General features: G+C 34.1%; 2 protein-coding genes across 3 annotated transcripts in view; both read right to left on the reverse strand.

Moving 5' to 3' along the window:
• LOC137391833 (serine/threonine-protein phosphatase 4 regulatory subunit 1-like) overlaps nucleotides 1–4,775 on the reverse strand; it is a 41,107-nt gene extending 36,332 nt beyond the window's left edge. For both annotated transcript variants that reach the window (XM_068078374.1, XM_068078373.1), the window contains exons 1-2: nucleotides 4,766–4,775; nucleotides 4,619–4,663 (exon numbers count right to left, since the gene is read on the reverse strand). In XM_068078374.1, coding sequence (XP_067934475.1) covers nucleotides 4,619–4,663; nucleotides 4,766–4,772 — 52 coding nt within the window. In that variant the 5' untranslated portion in view covers nucleotides 4,773–4,775. The remainder of the gene's footprint in view (nucleotides 1–4,618; nucleotides 4,664–4,765) is intronic.
• Nucleotides 4,776–5,716: 941 nt separating this feature from the next.
• LOC137389696 (RING finger and SPRY domain-containing protein 1-like) overlaps nucleotides 5,717–12,964 on the reverse strand; it is a 36,485-nt gene continuing 29,237 nt past the window's right edge. Inside the window, exons 12-15 of the mRNA XM_068075772.1 lie at nucleotides 12,787–12,889; nucleotides 7,651–7,803; nucleotides 7,019–7,123; nucleotides 5,717–6,376 (exon numbers count right to left, since the gene is read on the reverse strand). Of these exons, the coding sequence (XP_067931873.1) occupies nucleotides 6,166–6,376; nucleotides 7,019–7,123; nucleotides 7,651–7,803; nucleotides 12,787–12,889 (572 nt within the window). The 3' untranslated portion in view covers nucleotides 5,717–6,165. The remainder of the gene's footprint in view (nucleotides 6,377–7,018; nucleotides 7,124–7,650; nucleotides 7,804–12,786; nucleotides 12,890–12,964) is intronic.

Here is a 12,964-nt window from a genome sequence, read left to right on the forward strand (position 1 = left end):
TTTCGCCTTATGATGCCAACACTGAAACGAACTAAAATCATTGACTATATTTAGCCATTACTTGCTAATGATTTCACATTTACATTTAAACATCTTTACAGTTTTATTTTTACCCCTAATTTATTTCAACAAAACACTTCTTTCATGATATGAAATTTAAAAGCTGCAGTTGTTTGGAAAAGTTGGAAAACATTGACATTTGTTCTATTTTTTTCTCTTAATTCATTTGAACTGCACAAAAAACACTTTTCCCCATGATGTGAAGTTTAAAAGTTAGAATGGTAAATGTTGGTTATGTTAAACAAAAATAAATTTTCTGTCCAAAGACTTTTTAATAGACTTTTTATCCCGCTGGCATTCATCTAGTGTATATATATTTATATATATACACTATATATAAATATATATACACTGTATATATATTTATATATATATACACTAGATGAATTTAGTATATACAGTTAAACATGGATAACTCGCCCTCGGATAGCTCGAACACATGGTTAACTGGAACGGTTTCTTTGGTCCGTTCCCACGTAATGATAAATTGCTTTAGATAACTCGACCTCAACTTGGTTAACTCGAACAGTCTTTTGCCCAATGGCTACCGAAACGGTTGTTATCGCTTTAGAAAATCACTTTATTCCAAGCCATAGAGGTAAACCTCAACTTTTCGTAATTCATAGACGTCATTATTACCACCATCGGCAAAATATTTTTGTCAACGACTTTTCTAAAGGTTTAATGAAATTTGATTTTTAACAAACATCCGCTTAGTAATGGCCCTTCGGAAGCAAGGAAAAGTGAGGTAACCTTCGCATAAGCTTCAAGAAAAATCAGCAAAATTGATCTTGGTTAAAACGCTCAAAAGAAAAAGTTCTTTTCTTCTGAGCATCTCAACAACGATCAAGTTTTGCCAATTTTAATCTAGAAAACGTCCTGGCAATAACATCCCATCAAACAAACCAATCTCAAGCGACAGAAAAATCTCTATACCTTTTGATAAAAAAATTTTAACTTTACATTAGAAGCATTTAATTTGAAACAAGCCATTTATGCTTTTGATTTATATTATAGTTTGTATCTGTATATGTATCTACTAATAAATAAATAAATTGACTTGTGACAGTGCTCTGATAACTTGAACGCTCTGATAACTCGAACACTTTCGCTCGGTCCCATGAAGTTCGAGTTATCCATGTTTGACTGTATATATTTATATACCAGCTGGATGCCCGGCGTCACCCGGGTATTAAAAATCAGCTTATAAACAATGAGAGGTAATGTAGTTGCCTGCACCTTGCTATTAGCCTGGCACATTGCCAATGGATAATTTATATCAGTTATATCACTTTTGTCCAAATGTGCAAACTGAGTAGCTAAAACTATATTGATATCTAAATGTGCCAACAGAGTAGCTGAAATTATATCTATATGTGCTAGCCGATTAGCTGAAACTATATCTATATCCAAATGTGCAAACTGATTAGCTGAAACTATATCTATATCCGAATGTGCAAACTGAGTAGCTGAAACTATATTAATATCTAAATGTGCAAGCTGAGTAACTGAAACGATCAATATCTCAACTTTTTTCTTGCAATAGTTGTATTGGAATATTTCTGATAACTAGCAAGTTGTATGTGTTTGTATTATTTGAAGGCAGTTTCATATAGTCGAATCTTATTCATAATGCAAAGCTCAACACACTGTTTGGATAGATAGCATAAAGTAATACATGATGCATACCCAAACCCACCTTAAATTCTTTTCAACTAATTCGTACCTGACGAGAGTTAACTCGCGCATTTATAACGTTGCTAGGCACCCAAAGCGAGTTATCTCGCCTCTGAAAATTATCTACTCTTTGTATCGTTATTTTTAAATTCTAGAAATTTTTTGATTCGTTAGAAAGAAAAATTTCTGGCCAATCAGACAAACGTAGAAACCTCAATGTCTCTGGCAAAAGTTAGAACCGGAATGGTACACCCATATCGACATCTACAAACCCGGAAATCATCATGGCGACTTCAAATTTTATCGTCCGCGATCAATTTTTTTCAACTCCAGAAGTAAATATGCAGATTCAGAAATCGTAAGACAGTGAAAGACTGCATAAATCCAATCAAAATATTATTTTTAATGTATTGAAGTTTTTATTAACTATTAATTTTGTCAATTTAAATCGTTATACTCGAATAAGAATGCACTTTTTAGGCTGTCAGTCGTAGTCAGACTAAAGATATCATTCAATTTCGATAGGATCATATTGATTCTTAGAGCTGCCTATAAAGTCTGAAAAGTCAAGAAAAGAGTTATTGAACATATTTTTATTATTCAAAACATGTTTATGACAGTTTATTTGAGTAATAATGGCATGTAAATTTGCTATGCTTTGAAGGATAATACTCGCGAGGGAAAGTTCTTAATTTGAGTTTCATGATCATGACTAACTGTATATGTATAAATAATGCTCATAACTGCGTATTGTATGTAACAAGTGCATATATGGTGCACGTCTTGCATGTATGGTGCAAGTCTAACTTTTTTTCAGCAAATAATAACTTTTTCAAAATCGGAAATTTTCTGAAACTACCTTCTTTGAGACACAGATCTACATAAAAGGGATATGAGTTATTTATATGAATGTAATACCATTTAAAAGAGGAGACTTGGTTGGTTCTTGTGAAACTTGATTGAGTAAATTATCTCAAGTCTGTCTCTTGTAGTAGTAATTTGAATTACGGCAACTTTCTGAAACATGTGTGGTATTTCCAGGGGCTAATCACCTGGAAATTAGTTGGTTGCGAATGAGACAAACAATAGTATTTATTACAGGGGTTTTATTACAGATCACTGTGTCACCAGACAATAGTATTTATTACAGGGGTTTTATTACAGATCACCGTGTCACCAGACACTAAAGCTATCAGCCAATGACTTACCAATGAAAAAGAATTGAAAAAACTCATAACATTTATTTTTGTACTCCAGTGCACCCAGAGTTACGATTACCCTGTTATGCAGTTTTTCGCCTTATGATGTGAAACATGTTTTTCTGACCCTGCCATTTTTTTCTGCCATATGATATCAACAAAAATTTCTCTCTAAATTTAAATTGAGCAGTTGGTGTGCTGAATACGTCTGAATAATGGAGAAACCGATATATGGTATTCGCCGAAATCTCTCTTGATGTCTCAGAAACGATGCTTGATTTCTCAGTTCAACGTTATTCGTTATAAGTTATAGTGAAAACGAAACCAGAAACAGATAAGTGGTAAAATGTTGGACGATGCAAAAATTAATATTTAGTAATATACAGGTATACTACTACTTAGCTTAAAGTGTGTGTGTATTTATTAAGCTAAATTCGTTTAATTAGGTTAAATTCAACATTTATATTATACTTTTGTCTTGAATGTAAGAATTCCCTACGGTACTAACTGCAAATAGCACATTATAATGTTACATTTTATTGCAGATCGTAACCCCTAAATACACTAGAGTTACTGTAGGTAAATATAGTTACCAAGGTAAGCAACTACTTTGTTACTAATTTTTAATAAGTACCGTATGTAGCTATATAAAATTTCGATGTTTTTTACCAGGGGTCGTCTTCATTAGACAATTACTAAAGGTTTCTATAACCCTCTATACGACATTTTCGCTAGACGATGCCAACACTGGAATGAATTAATATCATATGGCGAGGGTCCACTGCATCGATCAAAATTAATGCTCACTTCATTTGGTTGACAAAAATTTAGATGAAATCTTAGAGCAGGTTATCAGCTAGCACAGTGGTCATATAGCCTTTACATGTTAAACTTGAGAAAGCCACGGATGGGTGGTCATAGTTGATAGTCAAATCAATTTCTTTTTATGTCATTTAGGAAGTTTCCAGTTTTCAAAACTTTGCCATAGGATATTCAGATGTAGGATAGGGTGTAAACAAAAGTTGGTCTTGAACTTCCATCTTTTAAAATAAACAGATTTTAGGACTGTCCTATAAAAGCCAACATCGCTAATTTGAAATTATAATTCATAAAAGCTACAATCTGACATCATACAAAATACAAGCGACTTGCACAGTTGATAGGCAACCTTAGAAAACAACGCAATATAACAGCAACCAATTCACAGTTTAAAATTCGACTAATTATATTTATGAATTGGAAGTTGATAGTTTTATCCATTTTTGGAATTACACCACAACCGTCTACGACCAAGCCAAGATACTTACAGCTGAACGAATAAAATCTCTAAAAAAATCTCCCCTGAAAATCCTTTCAGGTTCCATGCTTTTAGCAGACAACCAAAAATTAGAAGCAACATTTTCGACGTTTGACGAACAAATGGACTAAACACTAATCACATAAATTACAATACAAATGAAGCTCGCCAACTGGAAAACGAAAACAATTGTTTTGGTGGTAATTACAATAAAACAGAGGGCTAAATGAAGTCGGTGAGCGTAATGCAGCATGTTAAATACTGATATATAATCTAAACAACCAAATATAAAAATGTTAGGAAGCGATCTAGCATTGGATTTAAACATTTAGGCATGAAGTCGACGGCAGCAGTACTTAAATACATGTTTAGACAGGTTACTTACTGAGACCGTCATCGTCGTCTCTACCATAATCTGCAAACGGTATTTCTACAAAACGTACAACATATATTTATAACATTAAAACTATAATGCCAACATCAAGCAAATTTTAAAATCTGGCAATATTCAGTTAGGCCAACGTGCACTCACCCGCCATATTAGGGAACCATCTCGTTATTGTAAGCCGTCTTTTAATTGGCCCCTTCCTACTTCCACTTGTCCACTTTCTATACCGCTTGTTGGCGCAACAAAGTGAAAGAGAAGAAAATCCCAAATGTGTGTTTTGGCCACTGATCGTAAAACTCACGGAGTAATCGCGATTTAAATACCGTTATTCAAGACTTGCTCTTCGTATTACTCAGTTGCTTGCAGGTTTTAAAGCTAAAGAGAACTTATTGGGACCAGCTTTGGTAACTATTAGGTTAAACAGAAACTATTAGCTTATGAGTTCATCAGTCATTTCCAAAGACTGTGCTTCGACTGCAGAGTGAACAGATTGCAAATCAAGTTTAATCAATGGTATACAACACTTTGAATGGCTTAATGTTAGATATGTGAGCTTATATATTACACAGCTATAGCTATTAAATGGCATACATTTGAAATATGTAGCATGTATTTCACTACATGTTTGGCATGCTGGTGTGTGTCATTGTCACATAACTTAATATATCAGGAAGGCTACAATTTGGACAAGGAAAATCTGCGCCTCACAAATTTTGAAATGGCAACCGGTGCTAAAAATTGGTAAATGTACTAAAAAGTCACCATATAATTTTCAGCGACACTAAATATTAAGTTTAACTAATCACAAACCGTACAATGTGCTATGAATATTTGCGATTACTGTGTCCAATTTTATCACACCAGCAAGTTTAGTAGCCCTAAAATACAGTAACTGCTGCGCAGCAGCAAGGTTTTTTGACATACATGCTATTTAATGTTTATGACAAGGCCATTTTGAACAATTTGTGAAATCATGGTGGTCTTTTATGATAGTTACAAGTAAAACAGTCTTAATGTCACCTCTCACAGTCTGTAATGGTGGAAACACCTAAACAGATCAGAAACAGGCAGTTAAAAACTGGAGGTAACGTACAATTAGACTTGTGATGCCACCATTCTTACTTGTATTAAATATAATACAAAGTACTCAGACATCCAAGAACCCAAATATTATAAAAAATACTCAGAATATTCAACTCAATAAAAATAAATACTTATACTTAGCAAATATATAGGTTCAGGAGATGTGCCAAACAGCAGATATTTATAGACTATGTCTGTGCATATAAAAGATAACGACAATACCAAGTAGCCATGACATACGCTAGGTTTTGAGATGTCTATTTCATGACCACAGAACTATTAAAAGATAGCACTTACTCATGAAAGAAATGAAAAGAGATTCACTTCTGTACACAAACAATGAGTTGTATTACTTGCACAACCAAGTAGCCTCAAGTAGCGTAAGGCCATTTATTTGACCAATATGCTACCATTAACAAACCTCTGCACAAAAATATCTAGGAAAAAGTTATGCGATAATTTCACTTAATGCTTTCATCATCATTATCGTGAGTATTAGGTGAGTGCGAAGGGCTAGTTGATCTGTCGTGACTAAGGCGAGAGCGAAGGTGTATGTCAGCGTTTTGTCTGCTGCCGCTACTACTACTAGAAACTTCTGTTTCAGCCCGTTCTATGGGTTTTCTGCACAGGGGGCATATCTCCAGTTGCATGGCACATTTGGAACAAAATCCGCTACAAAAAAGCGGACAAGAACAACTGATCAATAACTATTGTAAGTGTTGATAACTAACAAATGGAATTGACATTAAGGACAGAAGCATGACAAGAACATCGAAATCCATTAGAACATACATTAGAACATACATTAGAACATACATTAGAACATACATTAGAACATACATTAGAACATACATTAGAACATACATTAGAACATACATTAGAACATACATTAGAACATACATTAGAACATACATTAGAACATACATTTATATTAGAATAAACAAATATGAGTAGAAAGATACCAAGATTTAAAGCACATAAATTACATAATTTTTTTATTATATAATTCAATACATCAAAGTCTTGGCTTTCGAATGAGCTATTGTTTGCCATGTTTTGCCATGGAAATCCTATAAACATCAACCAATGTCTGTCTCACCATGGCAAACAATAGCCCATTCGAAAGCCAAGACTCTGATGTATTGAATTATATAATAAAAAAATTATGTAACTTATGTACTTTAAGGTTAGTATCATGATATTTTTACATAGCTTCGCACACACTACTCGTTGAGGATATGCATTGAAATATGCAAAGACTATGTTTGGCCAAGATCTACTGAAGTGAGATGATAGTGATTTGCCTGTACCTACCTGTGACCACATGGATTCAAAACTACATTAGCCTGGTTATCATAGCATAGTTGACATCCATCCTCTTTTACACTCATTCTTCGTAGGATTTCTATCTTTTTATGTCTAAATTCACCAAATGAATACCATTAGTTACAGCTGATGCCCTCCTAATTACAACAAATATAACTAAATGCTAGCATTTAGATATCTTGTTAAGCTCTAGAAACGATTACGTAATCACATTAAAGGTTGACTTGCAACAAAATTCGCATTACAATTATTTGGTATCAAAAGATTTACCATGTCTTACTCTGTTGTGTTGTAGGTGCAAAATATGTGGGAATGTGATTACAAACTCTTAAAAGCTAAAAAATTGAATAGTCAGCCTCAGAGGAGCTGCCACAACTTGTTTATAAAGGGGAGCAGACAGGATTTGCAGCAAACTAACCTAGCAATCCATCAGGTAATGTTATAGGAATTTTTAAGTAGAGATTTACTAGTAAATAAAAATTAAAAAAAGTTACAATGTTCAAGTGTGTTTCAGTTTAGTGTTAAAAACAGGCGTGACGCAAAGCCTAAAAGACTTGACACGCCATGCGCTTGGCAAGTCTCAAACCCAAGATAATACAAGCAGCGTGTGGAAGCCTGACCTTGGCAACACCAGTCTCTCTCCTTCTGTCAGTGAACCATGTTCATTAAATGAACTATGCGGTCGTTTCGGAGGGAACTTGAAGGGTCTGCTGCCAAAGTTGAATATGCACTGCTGAAAAGTCATAAAACTTGCAGCAGCAAAAAATCCTTTCCTGCAAAAGAAGAGATACTCATGAGATCATAGCAAACCAGATAGCAACCATGAACATCGTAATTAGGGAATATGCAATTCATCAAGTAAGAGTTGGGAAAAATGATGTATACTAAGTTTCCATAGAGCGATAGCATAGCGATACAGCGCCATACGGTGCTGCAATGTTATCATGGAAACAGCCATGTCACTTTCATTCTGTTGTGATTCAGTGTCGCTGTTTGGAAGCAAAACACCCATGTGATGTGCCATCGTTGCGCCATAGAAATGGCCTTCGCAATCAATTGCGTTGCACGTGTGCATGCGTATAGGTATTTCTCTCCTGTAGCTTCATACGTGTTGCACAACTATCGCTCTACTATAGCACCCTATGGAAACTTGATCTGCTTGTCGGCCCAGCGTAGCGCCTCAGCACTGACGTACTCGGGTGTTGCCACATTATCACTGTATGCAAACATAGTAATAGACAACCAGCAATAACAATAAATCCAAAACTAAAGAGTTATCATTCCTAGCTCATTTCGTAGACTGACAACTCCTGTTCAGTGCTACCTACTCGCCTTCCTAGTGGCTCGCGCATTCAAATGATATGAACAATGAAAGTTAAAATTTCATATGAGACTGAAACTTCATAATAAAATAATTCTTGGAATTTTAACTGTGTATGACTAATGCTGGACAACAATCTGCTTGCAAATCACACGATCTTTACCACGCACGCACGCACGCACACACACACACTAGATCAGTTTGTAGTTTAAAATCTGCTATGAGAATTACAGATCATAATGACTAATCGTGAATCAAACCAACGTCATTTGTCATATTTGCTACAAACACTTCATCCTTCCTGATTTCAATGCATTTGCTACTCTCAAATCAACAATAATAAATTGCCATGTTTTGTTAACAAATAAACATTTCCTAGATATTAATATTACCGCATGATCATAATTAAATTGTATAAAGATATTGAACAGCAGTTTCCTATGCTCTTTTCTGAAACTTGGAAAAATCTGAAATTTTTTTTGTCATGCGAGCAAAAACGTGGGATGTGAGCCTTTGTTTTGAAAAAGCTCCCACTAAATATATATGTATAGCGAATAAGACTCGGTGTATGTCATGTTTACTATGTATTACATGCTCTCTTTTTATTTATTGTAATAGAGAATAAGACTCGGTGTATGTCATGTTTACTATGCATTACATGCTCCCTTTTTTATTTATAGTAATAGCAAATAAGACTCGGTGTATGTCATGTTTACTATGCATTACATGCTCCCTTTTTTATTTATAGTAATAGCAAATAAGACTCGGTGTATGTCATGTTTACTATGCATTATGTGCTCTCTTTTTTATTTATAGTAATAGTGAATAAGACTCGGTGTATGTCATGTTTACTATGCATTACATGCTCCCTTTTTTATTTATAGTAATAGCAAATAAGACTCGGTGTATGTCATGTTTACTATGCATTATGTGCTCTCTTTTTTATTTATTGTAATAGCAAATAAGACTCGGTGTATGTCATGTTTACTATGTATTACATGCTCTCTTTTTTATTTATTGTAATAGCAAATAAGACTCGGTGTATGTCATGTTTACTATGTATTACATGCTCCCTTTTTTATTTATTGTAATAGCGAATAAGACTCGGTGTATGTCATGTTTACTATGTATTACATGCTCTCTTTTTTATTTATTGTAATAGAGAATAAGACTCGGTGTATGTCATGTTTACTATGTATTACATGCTCTCTTTTTTATTTATTGTAATAGAGAATAAGACTCGGTGTATGTCATGTTTACTATGTATTACATGCTCCCTTTTTTATTTATAGTAATAGCAAATAAGACTCGGTGTATGTCATGTTTACTATGCATTATGTGCTCTCTTTTTTATTTATTGTAATAGTGAATAAGACTCGGTGTATGTCATGTTTACTATGTATTACATGCTCCCTTTTTTATTTATTGTAATAGCGAATAAGATTCGGTGTATGTCATGTTTACTATGTATTACATGCTCTCTTTTTTATTTATTGTAATAGCGAATAAGACTCGGTGTATGTCATGTTTACTATGTATTACATCCTCTCTTTTTTATTTATTGTAATAGAGAATAAGACTCGGTGTATGTCATGTTTACTATGTATTACATGCTCTCTTTTTTATTTATTGTAATAGTGAATAAGACTCGGTGTATGTCATGTTTACTATGCATTACATGCTCTCTTTTTTATTTACTGTAATAGCGAATAAGACTCGGTGTATGTCATGTTTACTATGCATTACATGCTCTCTTTTTTATTTATTGTAATAGCGAATAAGACTCGGTGTATGTCATGTTTACTATGTATTACATGCTCCCTTTTTTATTTATTGTAATAGCGAATAAGACTCGGTGTATGTCATGTTTCCTATGCATTACGTGCTACAATTTTTATATATTGTAATAGAGAATCTAAATAAATTTCTAGGTGCTATCATGGGCATCAGAACGCTGCAAGTGCAAAAAACAACGGTGAGAAGAAAAAGGACGATGTTGATAGAAATAAAGCAAGAAATAATGAAGAAACATGAGTTTACGAGAGATTGATCTTGGGTTTGGCGATACGACAGAAGTACTGCGACAACGTTTACCATCATACAGTTATCACTGTTTGTAAATGAATTTCTTCGTTTTTGAGCATAGAGATAGTTTTGTTCGTTCAAGCGATAATGACCTTTTCATTTACCATTAAGAAAATAATCGTCCTGAGCCCCTTCCACCTCTATTGGCCGCATTCAACAGTCCGTTAAGTAAAAAAAGCTATTTAAAGCATTTCTTCTATAGAATATAATCTTTGCTTCCCTTTTACCATGCGTCAGTAATGTACAGTATATACGAGCATTTACCATTTAAAACAAGTTTATTTTTTTATTTCACAGATTTCAATCTACGGCGGTTTCGTAATGGCGACGATTAACTGTTCGTTTTTGAGCTTTTAAGAGCTTGTAATCACATTTACACATATTTTGCACAACACAACAACACAGCAGATTAAGACATGGTGAATCTTTTGATACCAAATAACTGTAATGTGAATTTTGTTGCAAGTCAACCTTTAAGCGTTGCATTTGTGCTAAATGCAATGCATGTAAGTTTTGCTCTGCCAAAAAATTGTTTGAACGCTAATATCGACTAGTTCAGCAGCGCAGAAGAAGAGTAGAGGTTAGATGACCTTGTGGAAGGTATTGGACAACCAGGAGATGTTCTTTCCATCAAAAGCAACACTCAGAACACGGCTATCCGAGCAAACGATGCAAATATACGTTAATTTTTGTTTCTGCATGTAATATACCGTAAGTATGGTTCGTTTATGTCACTTGTTCATGAACATATATTTGTAGCATTTGATGGATTATTATAATATAACTTATTAATTTGCAGATTCAGAGCATATTATTTGATAGCATCATTGCGGTAATCTGATCGTACAATTGATCGACGCTCGTAACTCTTCTTCTATTGCACATAAAAAGCTACATGTAGTTTTGGCTGCAGACTGTAGCTAACATATCAATGATTACGACGGGCTTTAATGCAACATTGGTAAATATAAAACATAAAATAACAGTATGTCCTCAAATTCAGAATAAAACAGAATTGAAAGCTTAAAAAAGTGCAAAGTAGGACACAGGCTATAATCACAGGTTAGTTGCAAGCAATAGATATCAACTAGTAGAGATATTTCTAGGTTTCTCAATGCATATTTATTAAAAGATCTTTGACAAGTTGGAGGTAAGTTAGCAGATATATGGCATTCAAAAGGTTTAATATCACTCCACCGGAAAAAAGAGGGTAAATTATAAGCGACATTCACTTCGTCCGTAAAAGGGCTAAATGTATATTCCCAATATTCTGACAAGCTATTTAGAAAATACAACACCAGCCTCTATTTAAACGCCACCTCTAATTGACTGCCAATAGAAAGGAAGGGTTGAAAATTAGAGCGCCATGACGTTCAACTAGAGGTTTTATGGTATATTTAAAAATGTGAAAAAAACAACTTCATGTAGTGATAAACTTGCTGCCTTTCGAGTTATCGCTATAACGATAATTATTGCTTAGAATTACAGAGAGATTAAATTTTTTAGCTATATGATCTTGGAGAATATTAAAGGTTCGCTAATAATGTAACCAAAGTAATCAAGTTGCTAATGGGATTCTTCTTCATGACTAATATTAGAGTACCCTAAACTAAGTTCTACAAAGTTACAAAAGAATGCTTGTTGTAATAATGCGTCGCGTACGGATATTTGTTAGACTAGTTGATAATCAGATAAATGGCTACAAGGACAATAATTTACATTGGTTAGTGCCCAGTGCTTGTACTCACACGCAAGCATCATAAACTATTATAGATTATTTCATAAGGAAATAACGCCTGAGTAAAATAGAGTTGTCTGTTCAGTAATTATTTTCACCAAATATAGCCTGCACCCACTAATCCAAGGTAGTGCATGCTGTTGCCTTTATTTCCAGTCTAATTGTTAACAGTGGTTAACAGACTTGCAAGGAGAACTGGCTCATCAATTTGGGCAACTAGGCTAAAGCAACCATGTATTAGGTTGTTATAGCAATGCGAATCAAGTTTTTATTTAAGCCTACAGCAATGTGTGAAAGCGCAGCATTACCTATTATGCCTTCCCAGCATACTTTTTGTAGAATTAGCACGAAAAGCAGAAGTTGTCTCAAATTTTGATAACTGGAATATTGATGTTTTATTAGCAATTCCATAGTAAGTACTCCAGTTCAAGCTAGCGAATTACTAAAGGAAAACAACTCCTTTATAAAAACTAAAATATGGTATATGTTAAAGCTCGGTGTTGCATAGTCAGCATAGAGAATACTTTTTGTGGCAGACAGCCACTATAAGCATCCCACATGAATATCTAAAGGCACAGACTTTTTTAATTGATATTAACAGAACTGTCTTACGTGGCCTTGTGAAATATTTGGTTCATGGATGGAAGTGGCACTCCATTGAGAGAAAATATGGCTTCCTTGCCATCAACATCTAACAAACAGCCTAAGGTGTCTCCTGCAATGACCAGATCCATTTATATGACGCAAATCAAATTTACTTGAACGTAATAATAAAATTGTTGTTTTTGCT

This window comes from Watersipora subatra, chromosome 3 (assembly GCF_963576615.1).
Source record: "Watersipora subatra chromosome 3, tzWatSuba1.1, whole genome shotgun sequence".
Taxonomy (NCBI): Eukaryota; Metazoa; Bryozoa; class Gymnolaemata; order Cheilostomatida; family Watersiporidae; genus Watersipora; species Watersipora subatra.